The sequence below is a fragment of the Athene cunicularia genome (assembly GCF_003259725.1).
Source record: "Athene cunicularia isolate RWA chromosome 4 unlocalized genomic scaffold, athCun1 chr4_part3, whole genome shotgun sequence".
Lineage (NCBI taxonomy): Eukaryota > Metazoa > Chordata > Aves > Strigiformes > Strigidae > Athene > Athene cunicularia.
This window is the reverse complement of record NW_020799100.1, coordinates 13,875,242-13,892,725: the sequence shown is the minus strand read 5'-3', so window position 1 is coordinate 13,892,725 and position 17,484 is coordinate 13,875,242. Positions and strand designations below refer to the sequence as shown.

General features: G+C 43.8%; 1 protein-coding gene across 3 annotated transcripts; it reads right to left on the bottom strand.

The window, feature by feature from the left end:
• Nucleotides 1-1,904: 1,904 nt before the first annotated feature.
• Nucleotides 1,905-17,471, bottom strand: SLC6A14 (solute carrier family 6 member 14). Of its 3 annotated transcripts, XM_026848735.1 has the most exons (15): nt 17,383-17,471; nt 16,526-16,694; nt 14,622-14,753; nt 12,914-13,075; nt 11,462-11,597; nt 10,598-10,730; nt 9,575-9,751; nt 8,677-8,817; nt 7,420-7,648; nt 7,210-7,335; nt 7,000-7,118; nt 5,664-5,763; nt 5,331-5,440; nt 4,126-4,293; nt 1,906-3,527 (listed from the first exon to the last, which is right to left on the bottom strand). In XM_026848735.1, exons 1-15 carry the CDS (start codon nt 17,428-17,430, stop codon nt 3,378-3,380), a joined length of 2,100 nt encoding a protein of 699 aa, XP_026704536.1. In that variant the 5' UTR covers nt 17,431-17,471; the 3' UTR covers nt 1,906-3,377. The 3 variants fall into 3 exon arrangements, with proteins under 3 accessions (XP_026704537.1, XP_026704536.1, XP_026704538.1); XM_026848736.1 differs by lacking the exons at nt 16,526-16,694; nt 17,383-17,471 and adding an exon at nt 15,769-16,510 and having other exon boundaries at nt 1,905-3,527; XM_026848737.1 differs by lacking the exon at nt 9,575-9,751 and having other exon boundaries at nt 1,908-3,527.
• Nucleotides 17,472-17,484: the final 13 nt, after the last annotated feature.

The following is a 17,484-nucleotide window of genomic DNA, read 5'->3' as shown; positions in this document are numbered from 1 at the left end:
ATACGGCCAGGCTGACCTAAAGCTCAGATGCTGTTCAACAGCCACCAGCCAGGCAGGAGCAAGTGCCAAATGACGCAGCTTTACCACTGCTGCTTGACAACGCAGTCCCTGGAGCCACGGATCCGCGGGCGAGCGGCTGGGCACCCCGGGTGAGCTGGGTCGGGCTGGGGGGCCGCGGTGACCCCTCGCAGGTTCCCACTCCCCGGGGGCCGGGAGCGGAGCAGAAGACACGAGCACAGGCTGCTCTCTGCTGGTTAGCACACCTCCACGCAGCCCTGGCGGGGAAACGGGCTGTTGCAAATAGATGATGGGATAGAAATGAAATTCTTACTTTTTAGTTTGACTTCATCCTTATGAACAGTCTCTGCAATAGAAATAACTTTGGGGTTTTAAATTTGCTTTCATAGGCTTGGATACTAATCGTTTTACATATAGAAATGCCAGATGAAATATCTCTTTATAAAGGTTTCTGCATTACAGATGTGGCTTTTTGGAACTGCACACCTGTGTGCTCTTTCCTGACTGAAAACTGTTGCATTTAGAGACCATCCAAAGCAAATGTCCTTCTTCTGGACTTCTAATTTTCTCTTTCCAAGAGATTTCCTTTCACTCCTGTTTAGCTGGATCCAAAGCAGAACCATTTTCTTTTTTTCCCCTCGAGGAAAAAAATAGAGAAAACAAAAAGCAACAACAAAACAAACCACAGGCATTTCGACCACCTGGTCAGCACAGAGCATCTTCCCTCACCAGGAATGCTGCACTAGTTGGCACTGCTGATTTTTCATCTCAGAAAACACCAGAATGTTGCGCACCAGTCTGCCTGGATGAGGAATACACCCAGGTCTGCTGGGCCCAGCCTGCCCCCAGAGCTGTGCTGAGGGACACCACTTCTTCAGGAGCTTTTGAACCTTAGCTGCTGGCCCAGATCTGTGATGGGTGAGGAATATGAATGCCAACTCCTAAATACTCAGAGACTCCTCAGCAGATGCCAGCAGTCAGCAACAGGAGGAGCAAATCAAGTTATCCAGAGAGATCGACAGAAACTGGATGTACCGACAACATGTCAGACATTCACACCCAGAGAGGGATCCCAGACCTGCCAGGGCCAGGCAAGCAAACCTTGCCTTTAGAACTGGGGGATTCTCTTACCTTGGAGAATGGAGAAAACACCAAAACTGGATCCCCAGCCCCTGAGAAATTGTATTCTGTCACTCTTCTGGGAGCCTTTGATAGTGCAACATCATGAAAACTACTCCTTACTCCATAAGACAAGTCCAGAGCAGAAGCAGCCTCAAAGGAGCACTGTGTGCAGCAGGAGGGGCTTCCCCTTCCTGCAGGGCAGTAGATGGCTGTTATTAGCCTTCAGCATCTCTTTTGCCAAAACTTTCTTGGATTCCTTCTGAAGCAGGTTTGGCCAGCCTGCTTGCCCGCCCCCCTCTTGGATCATTCTCACTCATTATTTGACTAACTTGTGTCTCCTTCCCAGAGCCTGTCCCTTTCCGGGTATGAACTGCTGCCCACTGTGGCAGCTCCAATGGATAGTGCACTGGGCACTGAGCACCACAGCTTTGCAGCTCAGCCTCCATCCTGCTCCCAGCCTCTCCATGCATCAGGGCCAGCAACAGCACTGTTTTCTTCAGCTGCTCTGGAGTCACGGTCTAGTCACGAACCAGGAGTGCAGGAACGGGGTCCTCTTCACCAGTTTCCATTACAGGCTCTAATTCCACAGTTCTTTTCATAAATTCTCACTCAATTACTTTCTGTACTTTCTGAACCCATTCCAAAAGAGGGCTATTGGACTAGATCCTAACTTCTATAAGAGGTGGCTTCCTGGAGGTTGAATCTTACCAGTTCAATCTCCCAAAGGCTTAGGATCATAGAAGGGTTGGTGGTACTTCCCTTTGGACCAGCTGTTTCCCCCATTTTCATACAAAAGGCTAAAAACTCATTTTCCAGCTCTAAAGCCATTAAAAACAGAAAAATCACATTTTATTTCCATGAAGTGTTGATTTGTCACAAACACACCAATATAAACCATACAGCAAGGTATGCAGCTTGGGCAGCAAGCCACTATCCACAGTCCTTCATGTCCAGAAACAGTGACAAAGCCTTGAGGAAGTGACAGCTAGAAACCCTGCTGCATTGTTCTCAAGGAATGATTATCACAGTAAGAGAGAGGTTCTTCAGCACACAAAATGTATTCATCAATCCATAGGTCTTTTATCCTTTAACAGGAATTCACTTGTATTACAAGTGAAGTCAGGTTCTCTTAACCTAACCCACTAGTGCCTAGGTAGAACCACAAGTCTGTGTTCCAGAATGCATTATAAACTTCCTAACTTTTCCGTAACCTCATTATTTCAGCAAATTTTGGAGTGACAGCATTACAAGGCAGTTGCAACCTTGACTTGGGGTAAAGTTCTGCTGCAACACTGATAACACTGAATCTTTAAAGAAGCACTTTGGGTCTCCTTTGGAAGGCAAAACCCAAGACTGAGGGAAAGATGCAGAGAACTAACTGAGAGGCAAAGCCTTGGTGAGAGTAGGGAGGGCAGACACACCAGAAATCAACAGTTACTATTTCATCCTGCAGAGCCTAAGGACAGAATATGGAAGCATGGGATTTTTAGATGAATGCTGAGCATAGGGCATGACACAGAAGATGGCTCTTCGGGAATCCCAAGGGGAATAATGAGAAGTAGGAAGCAGCCTGCTTTTCACCAGGTTTAAGGCCTTATTTCCTGTGACAGCAATTTTAATTCACTCAATATTTAGATGCACAGGAAAAACATACACACACTGTAGTCAACATCAAACCCTGAGCAGCCTCACAGCAGTGAACAAGGCTTAGACAGAGAAAAATTATTTCTGTTCCCTGAGCTACAGTGCCAGGCAGCAGCACACCCCATCACCTCGCTGCCAACTGCACACGACTGTGGATGGCGAGGCACAGCAGAAGGTAGAAACTGCTGTAGCACATCGGGGCATGCAAGCACAGCACCTTTTGGCTCAAATTTCCTGTAGCTGGGGAGCACCAGAATGTGCTTTTGTTCTTTTCCAAATCCGTATCTGCAGTCCAGCTGGATAACGGTTGGATGGGGTTTAGCATGCCCCCTACATTAGCCTGGGGACTCTGCAATGCATTTTCCTGCCCTCTCAACCTAAATATCTGGGGAGATCTCAGTGTCTAATTTACCTGTGCCTCCCCAGACATACAGCACTAAAAATAAATAATACATCTCACTTTCATTTGGGGGCTGGGTTTTGAAGGGCAGAGCATTGATCTGTTTTTTGTTGTTGTTTTGCATTCTTATTCTCAAGTAGTTAAAGAAAAAAACCCACACGTATGTTAAAAAATTGTCATCCGAATGGCCATCTCATTGTTGAATATATACGAAGCCAGACACAGTAGGAATCTCATGTTCCTTTTCCCTTTTGGGATCTACAACATGGCTGTATCTTTCTCCTCGGTGACATGCCAGGTAGGGACCCCAGTTTGCAGCGGGCCTGCAGCAGCTTACAATGCGCTGGAAAGCAAAAACAAGAGGCATTTAATGTCTTACCCTAGTCTGGGCTATTAAAGTTCAGTAAAGTTGTAACTCTAGACATGCCCTGCAACTCAACAAATGGCAAACAAATCAAAGTTTTTAAAAATCATTCCAATTGGCTTTGGATTTGACTTCTGAACACTGAAGTCAAACAAGCAGGGAAAGCTGTGACCAACAGAACTGTCTGGCAAAGCTTGACAAGAAGAGCACACCTCAGATCTTGGACTTGCTCATTTCTGTGAGGAATGGGAGGCAGAACTCTAGAAAATAATATGGGTATAGAAAATGATAGAAATTCTTCAGAAAATTTAAAGCAGCTGGAGTGACAACAGAAGCCATGAAAATCACTCCTGAACATGTGGGTGCACTCCCAGAGAACTAGACTTTACCATCTTATCAGAACACAATCGGGTAAATTTGCCTCCGATGCAGCTACCAGAGGTGTGTTTTGGTCTAAAGATCCAATTAACAAACACCTCAAGGTACTGAACATGTGTTGGCAAAGAAAGCACAGGCATTCCTGATAATGCCAAGGAAAGCAAGATTTGAGGCTATGACAGCTTTTCTGTGCCCTTACCTGACAAAGGTTTCCTTCAGCTTTAACTATTTTTAGAATAGCGACGACAGGAATCCAGATGACACAGAAGATAATCATGCACCAGCCAACAGCGGTTCCCCAGGCTGGATATAACACTGAGCCATAAGTGGGAGGTGAAAATGTGACCAAAGACCAGATCAAAATTGCCTACAAAAAAATAGCAAAAAAGATTAAGAGAGAAAAGCAGATTTCCAGCTAACTTGAACTTGCACTGTATTTCTAAGTTGGTTAAAATAAAAAGGGCAAAAAGGGCTATCTACAGATTCTGCACAGTTCCCTCTTGCTTTTTGAGTGCAAGAACAGTTGTGCACGATCTGGTGTTTAGTCATGGCCAAGCAGTAAGACTGAAGGACAGGACTGAAAGACCACACTGATATGCACCCTACCACTTCAAGTATATCTGTGTTTAAACAGAACTTATCTCTGGGTTCTGTTGAAATCTCATGTTGAAGGATATATAAGCTGCTGGATGAGCCCAGTACCTTTCTCTGTATGTTTTATATGTTCCCATGCTCCTATATTTACAGGAATATGTGAAAGAATCAAAGATTAACTGTTGGCCAATATTGCTGCAGAAATAAGATCTGTAGTCCAGACAGATTAAAGGTAATGCGCTGGCCAGAGCAACTGGCCACTGCTCCTAGTTTTAGGCTGTTAATTAATTCTCTCATAGCAACGTAAATCAGCCATCACCACTCACAATTAGAAGTACAGGAGTAAAGCAAAACTGACACACACATAACAGGACATCAAAAAAAAAAGTCTCAGACAGGGGAACAACTGGACATCCAAAGAGCAAACCCAAGACAATGATCTGTCCAAAAAAATGGGGTTTCCCTCAAAGATGAAAAATCCAGGTTTTCCAAACATTTTCTCACAGTCTGAAATGAAGATAATCCAGCTGTTAAAATGGGCAATCTGGTTTCTCTGTGTTACTCCTCAGAGTGTAGACTCAGCTCCCTAGCAACTGATCTGAAGGTCCATCCTCTCCTGGAGAGGACCCAAGGAGGAGCGGTATGTATCAGAAAGCACAGATAGCGCGCAGTTTGCTTCACTGGCACAGCCATACCCTGTCTTTATACATAGTACCTGGGCATTCAGCCTGGCACCTTCACATAGAAACTTCTTCAATATCCAATTTATAAATTCTGTCACACTAACACAATCCAGTCATCTACACTCACCATTAACAGCACAGGAGTAATGAAAAACCAGCAAATTCTCCACCACAGCCAGAACAAACGGCTCTTCTTTCCAATCATCATTTCAATGTCTTCAATGAACCTGTTTCCTCCTGTTGAAAGACAATCATAAGGTGCATGGTAAAGCAGGTGTGGTTACTCAGAAGGGATAGAAGACAGACAGCAGTCAAGGACAGTTTCTCAAGTTCAGTGGAAACTGTTAAAGCTTTTCAGCTAGTTAAGATATAAATGCCTTACTGGGGTAATTAATGTTTAACATACAGTCTGCCTGGGACTGCATAGCCAAATCATGGATTTTCTGTGCAAATAATTTACCGTAAATGTAGATGATGCCTATTATCTCCAGGACAGCTGCAATAAGGATTCCCCATCCAGCACAGAAGTGATCTATTAGGTTAACCCAGTAAATTCCTGCCTGTAGGACAAACCATAAAGAGGTAAAAATGTACCCAGTTCCAGTCACATTTCTACACAAATAAAATAAGTTGCGTTGTTCAAGCCAATTTAACTAATCACCAGTCTGAGTTTAAATTCCCATTTCTCCAGGTTAAGTACACATTTGTGAACACTATTTCATTTAAATATCTCTATGTCAAGTTGAAAAGCACATCTGATGAAATGCTGTAGATCTGTATATTAATAACAACATATATGTATATGCAGAGTACGTATAAACAGCTAAGAATAAGATTTCAATTTGGAACTTACTGTATTAAAGCTGATCTGAAGTTTTAGTACTGAGGTACAGCAACAGCTATACCAGTTACCAGTTCTGGTAGGCTTGTATATTCCTACATGTACAAGTTTTCCACGTGGGTTAAACACAGCTTTAAACACCCCCATGCACTAGCAGGGCCATAGAGCAGAAAACAAGCTTTAAGCCATTTCACACTCTTGCAGACAAAGTCATTTGCAAGCATCCTTGCCATCATGTCTCATAACTTATGTGCTTTGCTTGACCATACAACTGTCTGTTCACCCCAGTTATATTCTTCACATTCTCAGTATAACTGCATACATAGATGGAGTAATTGCAATGGAACTTTATATTCTTAAAAGCAGTTGCCTCAAGAAATTGTACCTAGTGTACTGAAAATTCCTTTTATTTGTACACACACATATATGTATATATATATACACACACACACACACACACACACACGCACACACACACACACACACACACAGGAGAAGTAACCATACAATCTACAGATGCTTGTGAGCTAATAGGTTCTTATAATGTGAACAGGCCATTTCCCAAATCCTGTCCTGTTTGGTAGTCAGTTCTGAACAAAAAGATCCCATTGGCATCTATTAGCGGTACCCACAGTGCTACAAACACTCTGTATGTGTATGCTTGAGATTACACAAATAACCTCCTGAACTGGGAAGCAGTGAATCAAGTTGATGGTTCACAGGCTCTGTACAGGCCTTCTATTTAAAAGCACACCTCCATTCAACAATCACAGAAAGCCTTAGGTTCTTCAGAGCTTCCCTCCTGGAATTTCTTATTTGCATGTCAAGGCACCCTGGCAGAATTCAAGTCTCTCAGATCGATCCATGCAAACAGGAACAGTTGGAAAGGACATTTTGACTTATCGCTTGCAGCAAAATTAAAGCCACTGCCCAAAAAAATAATTTAATGTCTTACCTGAGTAACACAAGTAAGACCAAGAAGGAAGAGCAATATGCACACAGCCAGGGTTATAGGGATTCTTAACTTTTTCATCGCTTTGGGATATATATCTTGTATGGTGGTTGTAAGTGTTTCTACAAAGGAAGAAATGTGGGGTTTGGGCAGCACAATTAAGAAAGGTAATGTTCATTTGAAAAGCCATGAGTTACTTAAAAAACCACTCACCTATGGTGGCAAACTGAGAGTCAAGGCCCAAGAGCAGAAGCATGAAGAAAAACAAGAAGGACCACAGAGGAGAAACTGGTAGCTTGGAGAGAGCCTCTGGATAGGCTACGAATGCCAGATCAAATCCTGCAAAGTAGCGGAAGGAAGGAGGTTATGGTCATGCCTTGGTCAAAGCAAGTCCCGATACCAAAAGCACAACAATCAGCCTACCTGAGTCCACAACCTCTGAGACAGGTCTCTCGGACACAAACGCCATATGTCCCAAGATGGAGAATATTGCAAACCCAGCAAATACGCTGGTGAGGCAGTTGGTTACACAAACTAAAATAGCATCTGAGTAGCAGTTGTTGTGGAACTTATTGTATGAAGACAAAGCAACAAGCCCGCCCCACGCCACAGACAGGGAGTAGAATATCTGGGTGGCTGCATCTTTCCAAACCTACCAAAAATAAGAAACATGGGAATTACTGGATTACTTACGGTTCGTAGCATAAGCATGTAAGTCTGCCCTCTTGTGGAAGCTCCAGGGGTTTTCCACATTTAGCCTGAATATCTAATTCTATGAGAATGTAACACACTGATGACTTTGCAGTCTCAAGTACAAACAATACTTAGATGTCCAAAGATCCCATCCCAAGTGTGTTGCCAAATAGCTGTCTTTTGGGGCTAGCCTTGAGGAAGAGATTCAATTAATTCACAAATGTGAGTTGTTAAGATATGAATCTTGTTACAGTGCCAAGGAGTAAGGAAAACCAGGACAGGGTTGTAGGAGTGAGAACTTCCATGTGCTCTCCCACTTGCTCTTCTCACACCATGACCCATACAAACCCCTTCTGCCTCTGCTGCAGTCCCTCAGTTAGTGCCAAATGTTCACATCAAACACAACAAATAAATATTGCAGTGAGTGTTTGCTTTTGGTAAAAATTAAATAATGCTTGTGTAAGCCAGATGAAAAAAAAAATAATAATCCAGACTTCCTTTGCACAAGGTCCCCAGTCCACCTAATTTCCCAAACTAATTTCCTGGGCAAAGCACAGCCTGAATTTCAAAGTCAGAGGTCCCTTCAACCTTCCGATAAAATCCCTTGAAGTTATCAATAACCAAAGCAAGTAGAGCTCCTGCAATGAGAGCAACACTTGACCCCACAGCAAGAACTTTCTCAGCAGGTCTTGCTAAGATGAAACTTCAGCATGACCCCCAAGACCTGCTCAAAGGCAATACCATACTTATCACCATCTGGTGTGGCAGGGAAAGGGCAGAAAGTGGCTAGTTTTTAGATTGAGAGGATCTAGAATAGGGGCTAGACATCTGATAGAGCTGGGGGTTACTGAAAACACAGAACCCAGCTGCATAAACAAAATGCAGGGAAGGACACAAAGAAGCACCTGACTGAATAAAAAACAACTTGCTCTAAGTAACAGAACCACAGAAGCGTGTCACGCTTCCAGGGCTGACACTACCTCTCACCTCTGCCTCCATCAGCTTGGTGATGTTGGACTGTTTCCCAATGTAGTATTCGATGCCATCCAGAGCACCTTCCAAGGTGGCACCTCGCACCAGCAAGATGAGCAGGATGACATATGGAAAGAGTGCGGTAAAGTAAACAACCTGCAGAAAGAAGGGCAGGGATACACATTAGGAGCGAGGGGATGCACAGATCTCCGTGCAGAAGGAATGGCCAGGTTTTGGGCTAAGGTCTGCTGGTACAAATGAAAAACAGGCAACCAGGGAAATGAACACACATCAAGCTCTAAACCATCTGGCTTAGCCGGTTCTGGAGCTGCATTCCAGCAGAAGGCCCAAGCCACATACCCACTTTTCAGATAGCACTTGACCAGTTTCAGAAGTGTGTTTTCTGAGATGATTTACTGCTGTAGCAAGGCCTGGACTCAACTACCCCAGAGGTCTCTTGCTATGTGATCTTCTAGCAAGTGTGAACTGAAAGCCAGTGAAAAATTAGGTAATCAGGATTGAATTATCACCTGATGAGACTGAAAAGAAAAAAAAAAAAAAAAAAAAAAATGGGAACAAGGACTTTTAGGTTCTCTCAGACAGATATTTTTTTTGTTGTCTACACATCTTCTAGCACAATGGGATCCAGGCCAGAAGCAGGGCTAAGCAGTGCTATTATCATGCAGGCTACGTTCAACAATACTCTTGTTTCTCGAGACTTAGTTTCAGTGTTACGCAGACAGATAATTGAGCCGGTACTGCTGGTTACACCAAGCCATAGCATTGCGCAATCATATGGCGAGACCTCCTTTGTATTTGCCCAGAATAGTCAATTCTCTCCACTCTTCATCTTGTCTTGTTCCTGCTCAGCTAGATTCTTCTGAGTCTTACCTTACTCCTCAGAGAGGCTTACCTTCGTGCCAGAAGAGAGGTGACAACAGGAAGAGCCAATTGTCAGGAACGCAAAGAATGTGAGTTTATGAGGAGCCATGTGGCAGAACTGTGGCTGGGAAAGCATAGATTCTCCACCCTGAAGTGCTGAGACGGAGGGTAGAAAGCTCCCAATGAAAGGAGAATAGGAGACATCAGACTGAGGAAAGTAAGAAAGACAGTGAGGAACCATGGCAAGACACAGTGACAGAAGAAATAGAAGGGGGAGGGGGGGGGAAAATCAGTGCAGAAAGGGTGAGAAAGGAATGAAGGCTAAGGACACAAGAAGTAGTGATGGAGATGCAAATTGGAGGTAAGAAAGGAGTATGGGAATGAAGGAACTAAACGAGGAAAAGGGCCTCAGGCAGGGAAGAATGATATTCAGCCTGCCTGAAGTCTGGAGAGGAGCCAACCTAGTCCAAGGAAAACTCCAGCAGCCCTGCTCCCACACATGGAAGTTGGAGCTCAGCAGAAACAGAGTCTGAAAACAAGCACCTATGAACCTGGTCCCTAAAAGCAGCTTGAGATCTTGAGTACAAACAACATTTCACAATCTGGTGGGAACCTGCACACGCACATCTATTTGCTGCACTTGACCTGTATTGTCCAAACATCTCAACTATTCTGGAGGTGCAAATAATTACCGGGTGTTCCCAGGGTGTGTGCACATGTGTGCAGTCACATGCACATGTCCGTCATGACAGGCCGGGTGACTGTCTAAACTCAGCTGGAATCACCTGCATGACAGCAAGATCCCCAAATACATGGCAGCCCTGGTGGAGCTAAAAAACCCATGTGTTAAGTAATTGCTGTGTAATCAGCACCTTACTCATGTTTTATGTAACAGTTATGAAGCCAAGAAGCAGAAAGAAAGTTTAATGCTGAGTCCAGCATAGGGTAGTGAGTTAGGACTGCATCCTGCCTTGTGCTAACCTTCCCTGAGGCCAACTGACATTGGAAGGGCAGGATCAGGCCAAAAGTTTGCTCCTTGCTCTTCCTAACTTACCTTTCCAGAAGATTTAATTCCTTTAAACAACACAGCTCCAACAATCATCCAGGACAGGAGAAGGCAGAGTGCCAGGTACCACACGATGTTACCGGTCTCATCCAACCCGCTCGAGCGCTGAAGAGCCACTTTACTGAAAGCACAAAATGCTGCAATGAGAAGAGAGCAACAGGGGCATATCCTCTTCAGCTACTTCTTGAAGGAAAGTGAGCTGGTTTCTGCAGATATTACAAGACCCTGCAGCAGTTTTCATGAGTGCACAGTTAGAACTGCATGACTGGCATTGAAAAACTGAATGTGTAACAGCATTTTTCCCTTCTTTTTAAAGTCTACCAGCCCTCAGCTCTCATACATCACCTATCAGGCCTACCTCAGCTCTTTCATGTTAATCATGAAATTCTGATGGCAAGAGAAGAACCAATAAGAAGAATCAGTTCCTGAGAACCCAAGGAACATGAGGCAAATTGAAACCATGTGGCTAAAGGAATAACAATTTCACAGCAGACACATATTCAGAACAAGGTGAATCTATTTTGCACAGTAACTCTTGAAAAAAAGTGTATGCCTTACATAAAGAGGCTAAGTAGTCCCTACCAGGACTCCAGAGAAGAGGACTTCTTTAAGCAGGACTATATTTCAGTTTGCTACAAGTTGACTCACATGCTTCTCTATATTTTTTTTTTTTTTATAACTGCCCAGACTCATCAATTAAATTTGAAGTCCCCTTTGCGTAGATTTGCATGCCCACTCCCCTTGACTAAACTGTTTCTGGACAGCAAGATAAGACAAAAATAGAAGATACATTCGAAACCGCAATGCATAATAAAAAGCATAAATTTTTAGCAATTTCTTTAGAATATTTACTTCCAGTACTGCTCACTGGGAAACTGCACTGGTTTGTAGTTCATGGTGCCATTCATACATGTGAGATTGTTGCTTGTGATGAATGAGTAGTTTGCATGAATGATTTCTCCATCTAAGGTTGCATTGCAGTCACTTACTGAAAGAAAGCAATTAAGCAAGAAGGGATCATTAACACAGTGATGAATATTACAAAAACACAGACTATTATAGCAAATACATTTTCTAAACAGTTACAGCTTCAGTTTGCCCACTAACAATATTTAAAACCAAACCCAAACTATCACCTGCAGCTGGGACTTTGTTACTTTGACTGTAAATCAGAACACCAAGAATCTGGTGTGCTCAGCTCCACTCTTCACTTATCAAGAATACTTGCAAAAATCAGAACTGAGGATGCTTAAGACTGTAGCTTCAGTCACTCTATGAAAACCTTTGTCCCAAGCCAAAGTTACACACAGATCATCCTCTAGCAACTTCATCTTATTACAGCAGAAGGCTTACCAGATGTTTTTAAACATTTTCCTTGGAGGGGTGGGAGGTGGTTGCTGTTTGGGGTTTTTGGGTTGAGATTTTTTTTTTTTGCCAGAACATACAGTAAAGAACACTATATCAGCACATCAGCACGTACTGGGAAAGTCTTGTTGAAGCCTGTTTCAGAGCAGTTGCTTCAGTTCAGTTTTGTATTTCTCCTGCACTTACAAATTTTGAGCTAAAATATTTTTCTTCAGCCCCTAAGCAAGAACGCACATTTTGTTAAATAGAGCATCTCAACTTCATTTTATGAAAACTATGAATCTTAGAAGAGATTTTCAGGTATCTGGTTGAGAGTTACAATTACATTAATACTTGGCAATACATTTCCAGTTACTAACTACTAATTATCTCACCAACTTCACCTTTTGCCTTAAGCTGGTCTGATCCGGAAACTGCTGAGATAACAAGTGTTTGGCTGTACATAGTCTGCCAAACATTAAGAACAATAGCATGGAGATAATGTTCTAAAGAGTTAATAAAGTGTGAAAGCAGTGCTTCACTGGTGCTCAGGATTACCATAGCCACAGGGGAGACAAGGGGCAATGAAAGAACCCCAGATAAAAGCTAAAGCAATACTCTTGCTTGATGTAAGGAAGGTATGTGCTTTGCCAGGAAGCCTGATGAAATGGGAATGCAGTATTTCCAGGGAGTATATGGGCTGGAAGAAACCGTCTAAAGAAGAAAAAAGGATCCAGCAAGGAGGTTTCAGCCCAGCTCTCTCTAGATTCACCAAGTACCCAGAACTGGTGGCAGGGAAGCAGATAAGCATCACTCCCATGTATTCAGAGACAAAACTCCAGTAAGGATTTTTTTCAAGCCACACATATCTGTCTTGCTCCTGTAATTTCTCCCAGAAAACAGTACAAAATACAAGTATCCAAAACAGCAATATTAAGCCCTTTCTCTTAAGTACGGTACCTAAGCGAGTTTTGCTGCAGAACTCATCTGCCCAGGAAAAGCAGTCTGACCATGGTAACACTTTTTGAAAAGAGGCAAATAAGTAGTAGAGTGCGTAAGCAATGATAACATTGTAGTAGATCGCCACGAATGTTGAGATGATGACCATCGTGATGCCCACTCCTAGGAAAGAGAAAGACAAAATGTCTTAACCTGAAACTTGGGTTGGAAAAAAACCAAACCAACAAACAAAGGCCTTCACCTGACTTTTAAAAGGCTACTTGGGAAAAAGTTGAAGTTGTTTTTTGTTTGTTTTTAAATAATTTTGAACAGCAACCAAACCAGAAAAAGGTATAGCCATGAGATGAGTGATATGATACAAAATGCCCATCTCAACGTGGTTTTGAGAGTTTGAATCAGGCCCACAGAACAATTGGACTAGTTGCTAAGTCCAAGTCTAAAGGAGAAATTCAACATTTTGTGCTCTCCCAGGTCAGTGGGAAGCTCTGATTTCTAGTAAAATAAAAGAAACTATACTGGGGCTGACCAAGGCACTTTGAAGATCCCATTGTAATGAATGGCTTTGTCGATAAATGAGAAGCAACACAGAAGAGTAAATCTGTGCCAATAACAATGTTCTCCACCTTTGTTAAAATGAACTTTGCTCTGCAGGTTTGGGAAAGTCTGCCAAACTGTCCTAATCATCTTAGATTCTATGTTTAAGGTTATATCTTCACAGATACATAAAAGATTTGCCGTGTCTATAGACTTTTGCTTTAAAGTTAAATATACTGCTCTTGTGAAAGCTTGCTTGTGCTACAGAGCAGAGACTGGCAAAAAGACAGTTTAGACAACAAGCCAGACTGTAATCCCTTTTGTTTCTGTAGAAGGTGGCAAGTAAAATTCTTATTGCATCAGAAAAACTTCCTTGTTCCTACATTAATTCCTCTGGTAGATACAGAGGACAAACAAGACCAATTACAAAGTCCTTTACACCCACTGGTACAGGACCTGGATGGATAGGAGTGAGTAAAGCACATGGTTAGTTGTTTCCAAACACATAAATCTCCCTATGAAACTTAAACCCTCGGAGAGACAGGTAAACTACCACTACACAGTGCAGCTATTTCTCTTATCACAAGAGGCACTGCACCTTATGAAGCCGGAGCCTAGCCTGTTTTATCACACCAGCAGATGACTCTCAAGGCAGTGAGTTGGATGAATGCATCACATAAAGCAATTAGACCCACGTGCCTGTGGCAGCACTGGCAGCCAAATACAGAATTAGCCATCCAATATGGAACTGCCTTGCAAGCTACATAGGACGTAAAGTGTAAAGAAACGGAGATAAAGTTAACTTCTAAAAATTATTTTCAGTCTGTTGCACAGACCGTCAGGTGTTTAACAGGTTTTCCCCTCACACCGCAAACAGGGCGATTTCCTTCTGCCTGTACAGTTGCAGTAAGAGTGATGTGCTGCGTAACACCAGGAAAATCACTGATAAAACCTCTCATAATTGGCAGCCTTTTGGGGGGAATCTTTAACCCACATATCTTTATTCATTGATTAATAAGGAAGATATACCTGGGAATACTGACCTTGGAACATTGGGAATATTCTCTACACGGAAACTGGCTTCTGAGAATTAGTAACTTGGTGAATAAATGATTCATTCACATCTGTTTATTGCTAAAATAAAAAAGATCTAAGGAAACATAATAATACCAACCTTGAAACAACGGTAATATTCTCCAGACGGAAATTGGCCCTAGACTAGCAAACTGCCCAAGGGAACATTCCATGAAAAATAAGGGCAACCCAGCTAAAGCCAACATCAGGGTGTATGGGATTAGAAAAGCACCTGAGGGGAGAGAGGGGAAAAAAACCACAGACATACATACAGAGAAAACGGTTAATCTTTCATTATTCAACACTACGTGTTCTATCACATTTTATACTCCCCTTTTTCCCCTGCCTCAAATATCCCACTGTGGGGTTTTTTTGCTTTTACAGAATAGAGATATTTGTTTGTAAATGCTGGTTTCTGTGAGACTAAACAGTACCTGTGATGAAGAGACAGATTACCATAAGAACTGGTGATTTACATGGGATGGCTTCTTTTACAGAATTAAAAGGATTTTACAAAAACTATCGAAGACATACTACTCTCATACAAGCAGGAACACTGTTCAGCTGTAGGAACCATCAGCTTTGCTTTCCAGTTTATCTTCCAGCTTTTAATTTAAAAAGGTACAAAGCCATTCCTTCATGTACTTGGCTGTGATTTGCAACTGCCCTGTTAGAGTAGCAACTGGACATCAAAGCATGAAAGTTATTTTCTATGGTTGGCTGCCTCCTGTGTCAAACAGCATCTCAGCATGGCTCATGTTTGAGGCCATTTTAAAGTGCACATTAACCTGATATCAATGAGAGCCCTGTTCTGCAAAAGGGACTGGCATGTCTTTGTGTGCACGCAGAAGATAGGGAAAGTGAGAGCACAGATTTCCTAAACACGACCTTCTAACCCAGCAGAAATCTGTCCTCTTCACTCTCAGTGAACTTAAAGCAACCGGGGACCCAGTTTTGCAAGGAACTGCAAATACGTGGTGTAATTTAAGGAAGTAAATAGTCCCATAGAATTAACTGGATTACCCCTGTGTTTCAAAACAAGGATGTAACAGTTGTCTTTATCAATCATGGGCAAGGGACACAGAGCAGAATACAAGCAGCAGCACAAACATACTTTAAATGCAAAGCTTTCTGCTGTGGCAGATAAGGAAAAAAAAAAAAAGGTCTAGTGGAAAGGCCGATGTCATGACTTCTGTTTTCACAATTTTCTTCATTAACCGTAAGTAATACAAGCCAGCCAAACTCACTCCAGTAAAACTTCTGTACCAAGAATGCCACCTTGTGTTCCATGCACAGCTGTACGGGGCTGTGCTGCATTTACAGTCCAGGATTTGACTTCCATCAACTGTTACACAGAGCAAATAAGTACATACAAGTAAGTCCTCTGCAGTTACTTGGCATTTACGCTCTCTTTAATTACAAGTGGTTGCCTGGCAGGTAGGCAAAGCTCTGGAATAGCAGCCGGGGAAGCCAGTCCGTCCATTTGGCTTTGCCACTACTTCATTGTGTAAGCAGGTAGAGGCTCTCTCTGCCTCACGCTTCCCAAGTATCTGATGGGGATAATTATTGAGCTCAGATAATTATTCCAGCTTAGCTTGTTTGCTTGGCAAAACAAAGGTGCAGAGGGGATCCAATTGCTCTCTATAAACATATCAGGGAGGTAAGCACTGGGGAGGGAGAACAGCTATTTAGGTCAGTAGAAAATATTGGCACATTGACAAAAAGATGCATGTTGGTCACAAGTAAATCAGAAGAGTTCTGGAATTCTCAGGTGGAAGTCTGCAATTAAAGCTAAATACTACTTCCCTCCTCAGCTGGTACCCAAAAAGCACAGAGATGCCTCTTATTCCTCTTCCCATTCCCATCAGCAGGCACTATCCCACTTTCCAGGGTGATGCTCATATCCAGCTTTGACAAAACGTGCCCAGCCTCAGGGCGGGCCCTCCTCTCTCTCCTGGGGATAGCAAGGTGTGCCCACCCGACACTGCCACTCAATACAGGTACCTCCGCCGTTCTGGTAGGTGAGGTAGGGAAACCGCCAGACGTTTCCAAGGCCCACAGCATAGCCCACCATGGAGAGCAGGTAGTCGCCTTTGTTTGACCAGTTGCCACGCTCTGAGTTCTCATCACTGTCACTGGCGTGGGCATCTTTTTCATTTGACAAACTGAAGTCCTTGGAAGAAAAGTGGAAGGAAGGCTCAGGATCACCCCATAGGCAAGCAGGGCAGTCATATCCTCATTTCTCTGTCCAAAACAGCACCTTGACATCACTGGGCAGGGCAGCTAGACAGGGTGGGCAGAGCCGGGTGGGCTGCCAGTCCAGCTGATCCCTGGCAGGACAGCATGGACCTGTTAGCGAGGCTCCCACCAGAGAGACCAAACAACCTTCTTGGCCAGTCTTGCCCTGCTCCTGCCTTAGTCCCCTGTGCTGTCAGCTCCTGGGGGCAGCACCTCCAGGAGACTCCCCTACTCTGCCCCTGCACATACCCAAATACCCCCATACCTGTTCAGACCTTCACCCCATCACATACCCTTACTGACCGCTTTAAAATCACGTGCCCAGGTGCCTTTTACACCTGCCCAGGGCTCATGCCCTCTCATCCCTCTTTACCTACCCCAGTGCCCCCATATTCCAGTACCTGTCTGGATCTCCCCTGCCCAGACAATTTCATACCTGCCCAGGTACGTACCTCACCCGCCCAGCGCTCCCACAGCCACCCAGGTACGTGCACCCTACTTGCCCGAGTGCCCCTCTGCCCACCTGGGCACCTCCATACCCGTCCTGCTCCAAACACCCGCACCTGCCCAGGTGCCCCCTTCCCGGGGAACCCAGACCCAAGCCACCCCGCGGGCCGCCTCACCTTCTTCTTCCCGCAGGAGAGGAAGCTCGGCAGGTTGAGCATCCCCATCGCCGCCGCTGCCGGAGCCGCTCTGCCCGCGCCGCCCGCCGCCCGGCCCTTTAT

Coding starts and splice junctions, on each gene's coding strand:
- SLC6A14 (XM_026848735.1), bottom strand. CDS start 17,430: ATGGGGATGCTCAACCTGCCGAGCTTCCTCTCCTGCGGGAAGAAGAAG. Junction 14,754..16,525: donor CACCTACCAGAACGGCGGAG/GTACCTGTATTG, acceptor CTCTCCCCTCAG/GTGCTTTTCTAATCCCATAC. Junction 5,764..6,999: donor GTCTTACTTGTGTTACTCAG/GTAAGACATTAA, acceptor TTTGTCCTACAG/GCAGGAATTTACTGGGTTAA.